We start from the raw sequence: 17,095 nt of genomic DNA on the forward strand, positions 1-17,095 counted from the left end.
ATATTTAGTAAATAAAAGATGTGGCATGAAAGGAAAAGACAAGATACATTTCTTTTAAAAAAGGCAAAAAAAAAAAAAAAAAAGAGAGAGGGATTAGCTTTCAGCCAGGATAGCAAAACAAGTGTTAGCTTAGAAATGGTGGTGGCGGAAGCGAGGTCTACTTTTAATGGAAAATAACGACTGTAGAAATCACAGAGTAGGGAGGAGGGAAAAGAAACAAACAATTGTGGCCAACTCATTGGCTCCCTTAGGACTCAATGAGGGAGACAATAAAACAAAAACAACAACAACAACAAAACAATGGTTAAACTAAGACAGTAATAGGTCATTTAGAGGCAGGACATGCTAAATTCCTAGTCACCTTCCTGAGTGTGGTATAAAGAACACCGGGTATGAGGCTGGGAAGACCTGGGTTTGGCTCCTACTCTTCCACTTATTACCTGTATGATAGTGGGTAAGTCTGGTACCTTCTCTGAACCTGGGTTTCCGTAACTGTAAAATGGGAAAAGAAAACCTACTTCATACCATTGTTTTAAAGATAAAATAAGGAAATATATGTAAATAGGTATGCTGGTGCAGAGCCTGTTTCATTTAGCTCATTGAATAGTGGCTGTTGTCATAACAGTTCACCACTTACAGTGCCCAGCTGGAGGTGTGGCAAGCAGAATATTTGATAATATTGTAAAAAGAAATCCATTTCCTTACATTTAAATCACTTTAGAGGGCATATCTTTATTTTGGACCATAGCATGAGTAAACTATTGATCATGCTATATAATTGTCAGTGAAGGAATGCTAAATCATAAACCACTGACTTGAAAAAGAAAAATAGAAAAACTGTTAATTATGCTCATATTTATTCTTTCCCATTGTACATAATTGAGCCTCAGAAAGTACAATTGAAATCTTTCACTGATTCTGAGTTAATTAGCATCTCTTGCAGGTGCTTACATTAAAACACCCAAACATTCTTCATCTGTATTTTTTCCAAAGAAGAGATATGAAGAAGTCTGCATTTCTGGCTAAGGCAATCCTGTATCTGTACTGAAAAGCAAATGATACATGATTAGTTGAAGTTTTTAATATGGGTGTGTAGTTGTTAAAGAGTGGATTTATTATTTAAAAGAGAAACACAATATTAAAAGTCCTGGTATCTCTGAATTGGAAGTGGGGGTGGGGATCTGTCAGCAAGTCATAACTTTGTAAAACAATTTGGAACCGTTTTCAGAAAACTAATTTCTGAAGATAGTCTATTGCCTGAACAGTTTCATAATGATGTTGATTTGCCAACTTCTCCTTTAGTGAGAGGTAATGAATCAAGTGCACCTGGGTTTATACAGGAAAAATAGCATATTAATTGATTTATGTCTATGTGTTGCAGATATCCATAAAGCAAAGCCTTTGGCAACTGGCAAATGTAATAATTTCACATTTACGTATGACTCACCAAGTACAATCCAGTGCTTGAAGGCAAAATTTTGTGTTTTATTTTTAGTTTTTATGATTGCTTTCATGTAGCTTCTCTGTGCATTAAAAGTCAATTTTCAGAACCATAGGCTTACCAAATTTTACAAATAAAAATGTTAGGAGATATTATCCTGAGGTACCATAAAATTATTTTCTGATAATTTTTACCACCTTCCCAAAGTTCACTGTTACTTTGTTTCCACATATGCTTAAGGATAGTTTGTAATATTTCTAAATATGACGCATTTCATTAGAAATCTGATATATTACACAGAGATGTTATATGGAGCTTCATCCTCATAACATTACCAATGTATTTTTCAATGTTGTTTACACGGATAATTCTGTTTAAAATCAAATATCAAGATGGGCTTTGAATAGATTATTAATAATGTTACATTTATGAAAATTGTGTCATCTTCTACCTGTCATAATTATGAGCAAGAAGAATTAATCCTTGAAGCAAGGGGTGCCCAGTAACATAGTAAATTAGTCCACTGATATACAGAACAAGGAAGACTTGAGATAAAATAAAATAGTTTTTTAGATAACTATGCAGAATATATATATTTTATATATACATTGCATAAAATTATACTATACATATGTAGATAAACACAAGAAAGAAAACTATAAGGATAATGTAGGTTATATTTGTTATATTGTCCTTATAGTTCTCTTTCTCATGTTTTTGCACTGCCTCGAGTCACCTACATAATATAAAATTTTATCACTTAATGATATGTCCAGCCACAATGTGTTAACAGCACAAATCTCACTGTCATACAACTTCCAAAGAAACATAAAAGTTTTGTCTTTTTAGGAAGTTGCAAAGTTTGATAGCCAACACTAGTGGGCACTAAATCATCCCCAAATCCATCCTGTTTTCCAATGCAGTGATATAGGAGTCTGCCATCAGAGTGCCTATGTATGATGAAAAATTTCCTCAGGTGAGAAAACCAAAGTGCAAAGAAGTTGGGGAGATAGTATTCATTACTAGAAATATTCTAAGTTTAGAGACAAATCTATGCATTGGCAGTAAAAATTCTAAGATGGTCATAAACCATCTAGAGTTAAATGTGCACCTCAACCTGCATATTTTGCAGGATTTGTCAATGACTCGCAGGATAAACGTAGACCAGCTGCCATTATTTCACTTTGCAGTGGCAGTGAGACAGGATTCCTTCTTCGTGTGCTGCAGGTACCAACATTATTTCAAGATGAGCTACAACATACCACTTAAAGGAAAGTTTCCATTACAGATAAGTTAGCATCCAAAGGAAACACATATTGGCATGACAGTTGGCTTTTAGGTGGGAAGATAATTGCAACATTAGAGCTTGAACAAGCTTGGTATGGTATAAAAAATATCTTTGGAGTCAGACTGACCTGGTAACCAATCCTTTTGGTACCCATTGTGCAGCATTGGGCAAGCTACTTGACTGTTCTCTTAGCCTCAGTTTACTTCCTTATAAAATGAGAAAAAGCTTACTTGCCATATATATTTGCATGTGGTTTACAGTGGATCAAATGCTTGACACAGAGCAAGTTTATGATAAATGTTGGTTTGCTTTGTCTGAATAGCATATGAAAATAAAGTCAATCTCCTAAACAGGGTTTGCTTTCTCCTAAATAGGATTCTCAATAAGGGGGGTGCAGTGAAATACAGTTCAAGGTGTACTGATTGAATTTCATCTAATCTTTTCTCTACCAGTTGTCTGTTGGGTAATATGGGAAGAATCTAGTGACCTCAATGACCCTCACTGTCTATATCTGCAAAAGGAAGAGTGTAATTTCTTTCTTTATTAATGCCATTAGATATTCTTTGAGAATAAATGCTTTGCCTATAGTCAGCATTCAGTAAGTGTTGAATTAGTTGAATAATAGTGTGATACTATCCTATGTGGAAGTTGCGTGAGTTACTGGAAACTTCTGCAAGAAATATAGACTTCTCATTCGCTCTAAAAGTGCTATGTGGACTCTATAATCCAAATCCACTGTAATCACCTCGGGCTTTTCTGAATGCATCGTGTCAGTATAAGGACAGGGAACTGCTAACATGCGTGTAAGGCTTCTTTACCCCAGCTTGGACTTGTTTTCCAAAAGGACCCTGAGGGTGGTAGAATCTCTCTCACATAGGTTCCCAACAAGGAAAACAATGCATTTTAGGTTTTTCTTGGCCATTGACCTCTGGACTAAAAATAGGTTCAGAAAACTTTTCAGTTCACTGAGGGTATAATTCTCCAACAACAAAATGTATTTTATTGTTTCCATCCCTCCACCCTGCCTCTATATATCTTGTTTTCCTAGTCTATCCTCTCTTACTTGAAGGTTGATAATTTTTCTCTAGAGCTCAGAGGATGAACACTCTTGACCTAAAACACATTGAAGAAAGGCGTGTGTCTGGCAGTTCAAATCCATTGCTCTAAAGGTTTTACTTTCTGTTCATGTTATCACCGGGTGGTTCGTGGGGGTCAGAGGCAGACATTCTGTGATTGTCTTTACTGAGAAAGATGAAACAGAAGGAAATCACATTGGTAGGGCAGCAAGGATCCAGCCTACTGTTTCTAAAAGTCTGCTACATTCCAGATACAATTAACTTAACCTAGCGTTGTTTTGTTTTTTCAGGAAAACAGCCATTTGACTTCACAAACAGTGATAGTCAAAATATTTAACTACTGATACAGTGGAGGTATTCATCAACCAGAATGGACACCAGCTGTAAACAATCAGCACATCGACCCTGGTGCACACCAGCTTTTAACTTTAGCCATTGCAGAAGCTACTTAAAATATAAAAACGATATTTCAGGTCCCACTCAGAGTCCCTTATCCTGCCAAAATTGACTTTATTTGACACTAACAAATTTATTTGAAATTAACAGAATCATAGTCTCTCTCCAGTTACTGCCTCTTTACTCTGTTCCCACTCACAGCAAAGCTCCTCATAAGAGTTCTGTAATTATTGTCTCTGCTTCTCACTTCCCATTTTCTCTTGAACCAGCTGCAGTCAGGGCTTTGTCTCCAACATCAGCTTCCTCTGGAGCTTGGAGGTCTTATCGAGATCAACAACTCCTGGAACTTCCCTGGCGGTCCAGGGGTTAAGATTCCATGCGTGGGGCGCGGGTTCCATCCCTGGTAGGGGAACAAAGATGCCGCACCGTGCAGCCAAAACAAACCCCACAACTGCTCTCCTACAGTACTGAATCCTATGGTTAACTTTCAGTCTTCTTACTTTCAGCTGCATTCAACAAAGTTGACCACTTCTGCCTTCTTGAGACACTTTTCACCTAGCTTCTAGGATGCACTTTCTCCTGGTCTTCTTCTTCTTTTTTTTTTTTTTAAAGATGTGCTAGAAACTTAAATGATTTTTTTTCCATATTTTAAATTTATTTATTTATTTATTTATTTATTTATTTATTTATTTATTTATTTATTTTGGGATGTGTTGGGTCTTCGTCTCTGCGAGGGCCTTCTCCAGTTGCGGCAAGTTGGGGCCACCCCACATCGCGGTGCGTGGGCCTCTCACTATCGCGGCCCCTCTTGTTGCGGAGCACAGGCTCCAGACGCGCAGACTCAGCAGTTGTGGCTCACGGGCCTAGTCGCTCCGCGGCATGTGGGATCCTCCCAGACCAGGGCTCGAACCCGTGTTCCCCGCATCAGCAGGCAGACTCTCATCTCCTGTTCTTCTTATACACCATTCTTGCCTTGTTTTCCGTACTGGCTTCTCCTCTTCCAACTTCCAAATGTCAGAGTGCCTCAGCGGTCAGTCCCCAGCTCTCTTCTCTTGGCTTTCTGTACTCCCTTTCTAGATGATTTCATCCAGCTTCGTGGTTTTAGATCAGTAGGTGCACAGGTGACTTCCACACCACATCTCCCGTCTTGATCCCTCCCGTACGCTTCCCAACTGCCTGCACAATACCTCCACTTGATATATAGCGTGTTCTAAATAGACCTCTGGGTTTCTTACCCACCTCCCTATCTGCTACAAGTTTATTGGTTCCCCAAATTCTCCCTTCTCAGTAAACGATGCTGTCATTTACCAGTTGCCGGAGCAACTGGTAAGTTCAGAAGCTCAGCTGGTGACACTTCAAAATACATCTTGATCTGAACACCTGACCACCATTGTTTAACCACCATCATCTCACACCTAAATTACTACAGTTTTCTTTAAATTGGACTTTATTCCACATACAGCCAACCTCCCACTCTCCATATCACTCACACTCCTATAGCCACTCTATCCTTGCTGTTTCTTGGACATTCCCAGCTCATTTCCTCCTCAGGGCCTTTGCATGTGCTCTTCCTTCTAGCTGATCAGCTCCTCCTCCAGAGATTTACAGAGCTTGTTCTTTCATACCAGTCAGCACTCCATAAAAGGTCATCCTCAAAGAGGCTTTCTTTTGACTAACTAAACTAGCACCCACCCCTAACTCACCACTCTCCATCCCCTTACCCTGTTTTATTTTCTTTAAAGCATTTATCTCTATTTGACACCATATTTTTTGCTATTTGCTGATTGACTGGTCTCTCTTCTATTAGAATATATGCTCCATGAGACATTCTTGACAAAAAATTATGAAAATAGAAATGAACTTATTGCAAGAAACACTAGAGGCCCTTTACCTCAACCACCCATCTGATATTTAGGTCAACTTCATACCCTCTCTATTGTTTGTGAAGTGAATATTTTTATATTGAATCACATTTATCCACTGATCTCCACTATTATTAATTTTTCACGGAGAAAAATGACTTCAATATTAAATAAAAATTTTACCAAGGATAATATCTACTCTTTTGACAGTATGCAATTAATTTTCCTATATAGCCTATAGAAGAAATTAGTTATTCAGACAATTGAATGTGACCATTCCTGGCAGCATGCATAGAGCCAGAACAGATACTGGAGCAGTGACATTTTATACCAAATGTCCAAATACAATAAAGCACAGAATAAGCAAGGGCTGTGTGCCATTGGACTGCAGCCAGTGTCTGAAAAATAACATGAAAGTATGCTGTCTAAAAATTTCCTTCCACTAGATTTCACTCTTTCCTCTTTAGGAAAAGAGGAGTTATCAGGAGTTCTCATTTAATTAAAAAAATATCGATTTATTATGTAGCTAATATTCACTCTTCTTAAGAAGTGCAAAGTAGGTCAAGTTGCTGTTTGATGATGGATGGAAGACTTTATCCAAAAGGATCTATCATTGAGTTATGCCACTGCGTTTCTTTAGACTTTGCACTAGCTTTAGTTGTCAGCAACTTGTCCTAGTCAATGGTTTGTCTACACACCTCCACACACATATACACATAGGAGTCTCTAAAATGTCAAGCACTCTTTCCTTGCATGTTGGTGAACTCTATTGCCCTAGTGAGGGATATTGATTTCCTATTATTCCTAGATGCCACATGATGAATTTCTATTAGTTGTAAACACTTACAAGACTGACTTTTATTTTCTGCTTCATCGCATCAGTCTGCCAGGGCAGGACATCTGTAAATGAGACCCAGTGCACTTCATCAGACACTCTTCCACCTTGGTGCTTAAAATAATGATGCTTTCAAGCTGTCTAAATATAAAAAACTTGTCTTTAACAACCCACTGCTATCTTGCCAGAGCCTCACGGTAAAGTCTCTTAAAATAACAAACTACACTCACTTCTCAAATCTACTCTGGGCTTGACTTATTTGCTTTTTCTACAGGCACTAAACTGTTACTTATATCTCATTGATGTACGTTGGCTTCAGAATTAGCCAGGAAAATTCCTATTGGCCTTTGCAAGTAAGAAAGATTACTGATGAAGAAAATACATTAAACCACACTACAAAATAGGCCTTCAGGATGAATTAGATTGTTTGGACAACGACAATTTTGAGAGTTCATTGGTATCTTAGAATGCATAAAAAACACATGTCAACTTCTTTAAACATTTTAAGTAAGGATTTACAGTTTGACTTGGATTTGTTTTAGTGATGAATGAGATCTGCCGTCTCTTCTACTTGTTGAAAAAAGCCTACTTCAACCAGAAATCCAAGATTTTTCCCCAGAGGTTTTAAATCTTTTAAATAGCATATGCGACTCCTGAGAGAGAACTCCAAAAGGTTATGGAATTCATTTGCCATTGAGGGAAAAAAAAACCAATAGTGAATATTAAGAGAAAATAAGAGTATAACTTATAAGAAAAGAATATTTGTCAAAAGATATTTAAGAAGTAACCTGCTGGTCTTTCTCTTTAGTACATCCTTCACATTTACTGCAGGGTGTCTCTGATATTCAACATTGCCTTGACCACCTTCCTGGCATCATCCACTGTGGGAAATGATCCCCCATATTTGTTTAATCACATGTTGGTTTACATTCTCTTTCTTTGTTCTCTGACTTGGTTGGACGTGTCTCATGAGCTTCTTTACATTTATATGATAACTAAAATATGTCTTGGATCATCCCAATGAGCATTTTTACTAATTTTCCAAACATTAACTGCCTCATCTCACAACAGTTACATTTGACCACTTTATTCCTCCCATTATCCACTCTCTCTTCTCCTCTGTGATCTTTGGCAAATGGCTTTATCTTTAGGTTACTCTCTGTGTAATTCCAGTATACCTTGTTTATAGGGAAAAAAATAAAGCAACAATTTTCTTTCATAATAAAGAATCTCAGTTTGATGTGTAATATTATTTATAAAAACAAGTATTTTTTGTCTCTGTTTACCTAAATTCCATTTACATGAAACCAAAAAGAGATGGTTGTATATCTTTAAATTTCAGAGAGCTCCATTCATCAATTCAACAAATATTTGAGTTCTTACTATATGCTGAGTACTACTTCAGATATGGGGAATATAACAATGAACAAAACAGGAAAAATTTCTGTATGCTCCTTGGAGTTTACATTCCAATGGGAGAGGCAGGTAATAAACAAACAAATGAGCAACACCTACTATACGTCAAGATATCCAAGGATTTATTCAGCTAAGTGACACCACGGCAGTTTTGCTAATTAGGAGAAGCATAGGGTTACTGAAAGAAATCAGGCACTCGAGATTCTAAATAAGAAGCAAAAATATCACCCAAAGCATGAGTACAATTCTTCAGGTCACCACTGCTCACTGTCATCTTAAATCTTGTTGCTAGGACATACTAAGCATAGAAAAGCTAAGGACACTTTACAAGCTGGGGACATTTTTGGTAGAATGATGTTCTGATATTCATGGATCTAAATTCAGTTCTGAATAGGAGAAATAGAAATTAACAAAGAGAAAGAAGCATATCTGTAAAGTTGGTTTTTGAAATTATTTAAAGCTTTATAATCTAATTCCTATGAAGAGGAGATATACAAATTATTACATTGAAAAATGTTGATATTTTATTGGTATTTAGGAATCTATTGTCATTCTATTCTAAGTGGTTATCAATACCTTTCGTTAAACTATAATCTAATTTGCATCTTAAATTTCTCAAAAACCAGGTGGACAGTCTTTAGCCTCCAAAATACGACTTTTGTTCTGATACCATGGTTTCATTTTTGCAGGGTAGAGTACTCAGTGTTATTACATTTTTATCCTTTAATGCTTCTCTAAATAGAAATGGGGTCCCTTCATTTGATTTGGGAAATTGAATGCCAGTTGGGGAATTCAAAACCATGTTGGTTTCAAGCTTGAGTTCCTCTGCACAGTACCAAGTTCTTTTCCTTGGCCCCAAGGCATGTGTCTCAATGAGAAAATGTGGGGAAATGATGAATCGAGGATATCCTGAGACCATCTTGCCTAGATACTTAACATTGTCCTGAAATTCTGTCTAGATGTGGCCCATGATTAATAGGGCCACACTTGGATGTAATCACATTTGGACACATCCATCCAAATTACATGTCCAAATACAATTTGGACATCAGTGTTCAAATGTGATTTTTATAGCTATAGGCAAAAGTAAACCATTGTATGTAAGAAATTGGAGTAGATACATAACATGGTGCTGCTCATTTATTTTTATATGGGAAATATACCCTTCTGAATAAAAAATAACTTTTTCTCCTATATGAAGCAAGAGACAAAGTTGGAACTCTGTTCATCACCATAAACTGATGAAAACTACAATAGGGTGCGTGACACAATGTACCTAAATCATTCTCACATCACTGAGTCACAAATGGGACAGACAGCTGAAGGCATTGTTAGATTTGATAGCAGACTGTAATAAGGAAGCTTTGAATTATTGAACACTGATAACATTTCTTAAAGAACAGAGTAAATGAACGTTTTATAATATACAATCACAGGACCAGACTGTCTCTACCCTGGTCTTAGTAGCCAAACACATCTTGCCTTGTAATTCTCTTAATTCAACACTTTCATCTGGTTTTCAAAATGTAATTTTTAAAACGTATGCAGAGGGGAGACCTTCAAGATGGCAGAGGAGTAAGATGTGGAGATCACCTTCCTCCCCACAAATACATCAGAAATACATCTACATATGGAACAACTCCTACAGAACACCTACTGAACACTGGCAGAAGACCTCAGACTTCCCAAAAGGCAAGAAACTCCCCATGTACATGGGTAGGGCAAAAGAATAAAGAAAAAATAGAGACAAAAGAATAAGGATGGGACCTGCACCACTGGGAGGGAGCTGTGAAAGAGGAAAAGTTTCCACACACTAGGAAGCCCCTTCACTGGTGGAGATGACAGGGTGACGGAGGGAAGCTTCAGAGCCACAGAGGAGAGCGCAGAAACAGGGGTGCAGAGGGCAAAGCGGAGAGATTCCCATACAGAGGATCGGCGCCGACCAGCACTCACCAGCCCGAGAGGCTTGTCTGGTCACCCGCCGGGACTGGTGGGGGCTGAGAGCTGAGGCTCTGGCTTCGGAGGTCGGATCCCAGGGAGAGGACTGGGGCTCGCTGCTTGAACACAGCCTGAAGGGGGCTAGTGCACCACAGCTAGCTGGGAGGGAGTCCGGGAAAAAGTTTGGACCTGGCTAAGAGGCAAGAGAACACTGCTTTGGGGTGTGCAAGGAGAGGGGATTCAGAGCACCGCTTAAATGAGGTCCAGAGACAGGCGCAAGCCACGGGTATCAGCGCAGACAACAGAGACGGGCATGAGACGCTAAGGCTGCTGCTGCCGCCACCAAGAAGCCTGTGTGCAAGCACAGGTCACTATCCACACCTCCCCTAATGGGAGCCTGTGCAGCCCGCCACTGCCAGGGTCCCATGATCCAGGGACAACTTCCGCAGGAAAACACATGGCCCGCCTCAAGCTGTTGCAACATCATGCCGGCCTATGCTGCTGTAGGCTCGCCCCGCATTCCCTACCCCTCCCTCCCCCTGGCCTGAGTGATCCAGAGCCCCCTAATCAGCTGCTACTTTAACCCCGTCCTGTCTGGGCGGGAACAGACGCCCTCAGGCAACCTACACGCAGAGGTGTGGCCAAATCCAAAGCTGAACCACAGGAGCTGTGAGAACAAAGGAGAGAAAGGGAAATCTCTCCCAGCAGCCTCAGGAGCAGTGGATTAAATCTCCACAATCAACCTGATGTACCCTGCATCTCTGGAATACCTGAATAGACAATGAATCATCCCAAAATTAAGACAGTGGACTTTGGGAGCAACTGTAGACTTGGGGTTTGCTTTCTTCATCTAATTTGTTTCTGGTTTTATGTTTATCTTAGTTTAGTATTTAGAGTTTATTATCATTGGTAGATTTATTTATTAATTTGGTTGCTCTATTCCTTTTTTTAAAATATATATAGATATACCTATTTTTTTCCTTTTTCTCTTTTTGTGAGTGTGTATATGTATGCTTCTTTGTATGGTTTTGTCTGTATAGCATTGCTTTTACCATTTGTCCTAGGGTTCTGTCTGTCCATTTTTTTCTTTTTTTAGTATAGTTTTTAGCACTTGTTATCACTGGTGGATTTGTTTTTTGGTTTGGTTGCTCTCTTCTTTCTTTCTTACTTTCTTTCTTTCTTTTTGTTATTTTTAATTTTTTTTAATTTTCAATAACTTTTTAGTTTTTTATTCTAATAACTCTTTTATTTTATTTTTTTCTTTCTTTTTTTCTCTCTTTTTTTCTGAGCCATGGGTCTTGGTGCTCCGGCCAGGTGTCAGGCCTGTGCCTCTGAGGTGGGAGAGCCGAGATCAGGACATTGATCCACCAGAGACCTCCCGGCTCCACATGATATCAAACGGCAAAAGGTCTCCCAGAAATCTCCATCTCAAAGCTAAGACCCAGCTCCACTCAACAACCAGCAAGCTACAATGCTGGACACCCTATGCCAAACAACTAGCAAGACAAGAACACAGCCCCACCCATTAGCAGAGAGGATACCTAAAATCATAAGGTCACAGACACCAGAAAACACACCACAGGACGTGGTCCTGCCCACCAGAAAGACAAGATCCAGTCTCATCCACCAGAAGACAGGCACCAGTCCCCTCCACCAAGAAGTCTACACAACCCACTGAACCAACCTTACCCACTGGGGGCAGACACCATAAACAATGGGAACTACGAACCTGCAGCCTGTGAAAAGGAGACCCCAAACACAGTAAGTGAAGCAAAATGAGAAGACACAGAAACACACAGCAGATGAAGGAGCAAGGTAAAAACCCACCAGAACAAACAAATGAAGAGGAAATAGGCATTCTACCTGAAAAAGAATTCAGAGTAATGATAGTAAAGATGATCCAAAATCTTGTAAATAGAATGGAGAAAATAAAAGAAACGATTAACAAGGACCTAGAAGAATTAAAGAGCAGACAAACAATGATGAACCACACAATAAATGAAATTAAAAATTCTCTAGAGGATCAATAGCAGAATAACAGAGGCAGAAAAACAGATAAGTGACCTAGAATATAAAATTGTGGAAATAACTACCACAGAGCAGAATAAAAAAAAAAAGAATAAAAAGAATTGAGGACAGTCTTATAGACCTCTAGGACAACATTAAAATCACCAACATTCGAATTATAGGGGTCCCAGAAGAAGAAGAGAAAAAGAAAGGGACTGAGAAAATATTTGAACAGATTATAGTTGAAAACTTCCCTAATATGGGAAAGGAAATAGTCAAGTCCAGGAAGCGTAGAGAGTCCCATACAGGATAAATCCAAGGAGAAACATGCCAACACACATATTAATCAAACAATCAAAAATTACATACAAAGAAAAAATATTAAAAGCAGCAAGGGAAAAACAACAAATAACATACAAGGGAATCCCCATAAGGTTAACAGCTGATCTTTCAGCAAAAACTCTGCAAGCCAGAAGGGAGTGGCAGGACATATTTAAAGTGATACAAGGGAAAAACTTACAACCAAAATTACTCTAACCAGCAAGGATCTCATTCAGATTTGATGGAGAAATTAAAACCTTTACAGACAAGCAAAAGCTAAGAGAATTCAACACCACCAAACCACCTTTACAACAAATGCTAAAGGAACTTCTCTAGGCAGAAAACACAAGAGAAGGAAAAGACCTACAATAACAAAACCAACACAGTTCAGAAAATGGTAATAGGAACATACATATCAATAACTACCTTAAATATAAATGGATTAAATGCTCCCACCAAAAGACATAGACTGGCAGAATGGATACAAAAACAAGACCCGTATATATGCTGTCTACAAGAGACCTACTTCAGACCTAGCGACACATACAGACTGAAAGTGAGGGGATGGAAAAAGATATTCCATACAAATGGAAATCAAAAGAAAGCTGGAGTAGCAATTCTCATATCAGACAAAATAGACTTTAAAATAAAGACTGTTACAAGAGACGTAGAAGGACACTACATAATGATCAAGGCATCAATCCAAGAAGAAGATATAACGCTTGTAAATATTTATGCACCCAACATAGGAGTACCTCAATACATAAGGAAAATGCTAACAGCCATAAAAGGGGAAATCGACAGCAACACTATGATAGTAGGGGACTTTAACACCCCACTTTCATCAATGGACAGATCATCGATAATGAAAATAAATATGGAAACACAACTTTAAATGATACATTAAACAAGATGGACTTAATTGATATTTATAGGACATTCCATCCAAAAACAACAGAATACACTTTCTTCTCAAGTGCTCATGGAACATTCTCCAGGATAGATCATATCTTGGGTCACAAATTAATCCTTGATAAATTTAAGAAAATTGAAATCATATCAAGTATCTTTTCTGACCACAATGCTATAGGACTAGATATCAATTACAGGAAAAAATCTGTAAAAAATACAAACACCTGGAGGCTAAACAATACACTACTAAATAACCAAGAGATCACTGAAGAAATCAAAGGGGAAATCAAAAAATACCTAGAAACAAATGACAATGAAAACACAACGACCCAAAACCTATGGGATGCAGCAAAAGCAGTTCTAAGAGGGAAGCTTATAGCAATACAATCTTACCTCAAGAAACAAGAAATAGTTCAAATAAACAACCTAGCCATACACCTAAAGCAATTAGAGAAAGAAGAACAAAAAAACCCCAAAGTTAGCAGAAAGAAAGAAATAATAAAGATCAGATTAGAAATACATGAAAAAGAAATGAAGGAAACGATAGCAAAGATCAATAAATTAAAAGTTCGTTCTTTCAGAAGATAAACAAAATTGATAAAACATTATCCAGACTCATCAAGAAAAAAAGGGAGAAAACTCAAATCAGTAGAATTAGAAATGAAAAAGAAGAAGTAACAACTTACACTGCAGAAATACAAAGGATCATGAGAGATTACTATAAAAAAACTACATGCCAATAAATTGGACAACCTGGAAGAAATGGGCAAATTCTTAGAAAATCACAACCTTCCAAGACTGAACCAGGAAGAAATAGAAAATATAAACAGACCAATCACAAGCACTGAAATTGAGACTGTGATTAAAAATCTTCCAACAAAGAAAAGCCCAGGACCAGATGGCTTCACAGGTGAGTTCCATCAAACATTTAGAGAAGAGCTAACACCTATCCTTCTCAAACTCTTCCAAAATATTGCAGAGGGAGGAACACTCCCAAACTCATTGTATGAGGCCACCATCACCCTGATACCAAAACCAGGCAAAGATGTCACAAAGAAAGAAAACTACAGGCCAATATCACTGATGAACATAGATGGAATAATCCTCAACAAAATACTAGCAAACAGACTCCAACAGCACATTAAAAGGATGATACACCATGATCAAGTGGGGTTTATCCCAGGAATTCAAGGATTCTTCAACATACGCAAATCAATCAATGTGATACACCATATTAACAAACTGAAGGAAAAAAGCCATATGATCATCTCAATAGATGTAGAAAAAGCTTTTGGCAAAGTTCAACACCCATTTATGATAAAAACCCTCCAGAGAGTAGGCATAGAGGGAACTTACCTCAACATAATAAAGGCCATATATGACAAACCCACAGCCAACATCGTTCTTAATGGTGAAAAACTGAAAACATTTCCTCTAAGATCAGGAACAAGACAAGGTTGTCCACTCTCACCACTGTTATTCAACATAGTTTTGGAAGTTTTTGCCATGGCAATCAGAGAAGAAAAAGAAATAAAAGGAATACAAATCAAAGAAGAAGAAGTAAAGCTGTTGCTGTTTGCTGATGACATGATACTATACATAGAGAATCCTAAAGATGCTACCAGAAAACTACTAGAGCTAATCAATGAATTTGGTAAAGTAGTAGGATACAAAATTAATGCACAGAAATCTCTTGCATTCCTATACACTAATGATGAAAATTCTGAAAGAGAAATTAAGGAAACACTCCCATTTACGATTACAAAAAAAGAATAAAATACCCAGGAATAAACCTACCTAAGGAGGCAAAAGACCTGTATGCAGAAAACTATGAGACACTTATGAAAGAAATTAAACATAATACAAATGGATGAGAGATATACCATGTTCTTGGATTGGAAGAATCAACATTGTGAAAATGACTATACTATCCAAAGCAATCTGCAGATTCAAAGCAATCCCGATCAAACTACCAATGGCATTTTTCACAGAACTAGAACAAAAAATTTCACAATTTTTATGGAAACACAAAAGACCCCGAATAGCCAAAGAAATCTTGAGAAAGAAAAGCGGATTTGGAGGAATCAGGCTCCCAGACCTCAGACTACAGTACAAATGTAAAGTAACCAGGACAGTATGGTACTGGCACAAAAACAGAAATATAGATCAATGGAACAGGATAGAAAGCCCAGAGGTAAACCCATGCACATATGGTCACCTTATTTTTGATAAAGGATGAAAGAATATACAATGGGGAAAAGACAGCCTCTTCAATAACTGGTGCTGGGAAAACTGGACAGCTACATGTAAAAGAATGAAATTAGAACGCTCCCTAACACCATACCCAAGAGTAAACTCAAAACGGCTTAAAGACCTAAATATAAGACCAGACACTTTAAAACTCTTAAAGGAAAACATAGGCAGAACACTCTATGACATAAATCACAGCAAGATCCTTTTTGATCCAGCTCCTAGAGAAATGGAAATAAAAACAAAAATAAACAAATGGGACCCAATGAAACTTAAAAGCTTTTTTACAGCAAAGGAAACCATAAACAAGACGAAAAGACAACCCTCAGAATGGGAGAAAGTATTTGCAAATGAAGCAACTGACAAAGGATTAATCTCCAAAATTTACAATCAGTCCATGCAGCTCAATATTAAAAAAACAAACAACCCAATCCAAAAATGGGCAGAAGACCTAAACAGACTTTTCTCCAAAGAAGATATACAGATTGCCAACAGACACATGAAAGAATGCTCAACATCATTAATCATTAGAGAAATGCAAATCAAAACTACAATGAGATATCATCTCACACCAGTCAGAATGGCCATCATCAAAAAATCTAGAAACAATAAGTGCTGGAGAGGGTGTGGAGAAAAGGGAACCCTCTTGCACTGTTGGTGGGAATGTCAACTGATACAGCCACTATAGAGAACAGGATGGAGGTTCCTTAAAAAACTAAAAATAGAACTACCATATGACCCATCAATCCCACTACTGGGCATATACTCCAAGAAAACCATAATTCAAAAAGAGTTATGTACCACCATGTTTTTTGCAGCTCTATTTACTATTTACTATTTACTCTATTTACCACCATGTTTTTTGCAGCTCTATTTTTTGCAGCTCTATTTATAGCAGGACATGGAAGCAACCTAAGTGTCCATGGACAAATGAATGAGTAAAGAAGATGTGAATATACAGCGGAATATTACTCAGCCATCAAAAGAAACGAAATTGATTTATTTGTAGTGAGGTGGATGGACCTAGAGTCTGTCACGCAGAGTGAAATAAGTCAGAAAGAGAAAAACAAATACTGTATGCTAACACATATATATGGAATCTAAAAAAAAAAAAAAAAAAAAGGTTCTGAAGGACCTAGGGGCAGGACAGGAATAAAGACACAGACATAGAGAATGGACTTGAGGACACGGGGAGGGGAAAGGGTAAGCTGGGACGAAATGAGAGAGTGGCATGGACATATATACACTACCAAATGTAAATAGATAGCTAGTGGGAAGCATCTGCATAGCACAGGGAGATCAGCTCGGTGTTTTGTGTCCACCCAGAGGGGTGGGATAGGGAGTTTGGGAAGG

At 37.9% G+C, this 17,095-nt stretch overlaps 1 protein-coding gene across 8 annotated transcripts in view; it reads left to right on the forward strand.

Moving 5' to 3' along the window:
- TMEM117 (transmembrane protein 117) overlaps window positions 1-17,095 on the forward strand; it is a 536,620-nt gene that overhangs the window by 502,079 nt on the left and 17,446 nt on the right. The window contains exon 7 of one of the 8 annotated variants that reach the window (XM_082349442.1): window positions 9,863-10,331. The exons of the other annotated variants lie outside the window; for them this stretch is intronic. Within the exon in view, the coding sequence (XP_082205568.1) occupies window positions 9,863-10,072 (210 nt within the window). The 3' untranslated portion in view covers window positions 10,073-10,331. Of the gene's footprint in view, window positions 1-9,862; window positions 10,332-17,095 lie in introns of those variants that run through there. 8 annotated transcript variants of the gene reach the window in all.

The sequence above is a fragment of the Balaenoptera borealis genome (genome assembly GCF_965194805.1).
Source record: "Balaenoptera borealis genome assembly, chromosome: 13".
In the NCBI taxonomy this organism is placed as follows: domain Eukaryota; kingdom Metazoa; phylum Chordata; class Mammalia; order Artiodactyla; family Balaenopteridae; genus Balaenoptera; species Balaenoptera borealis.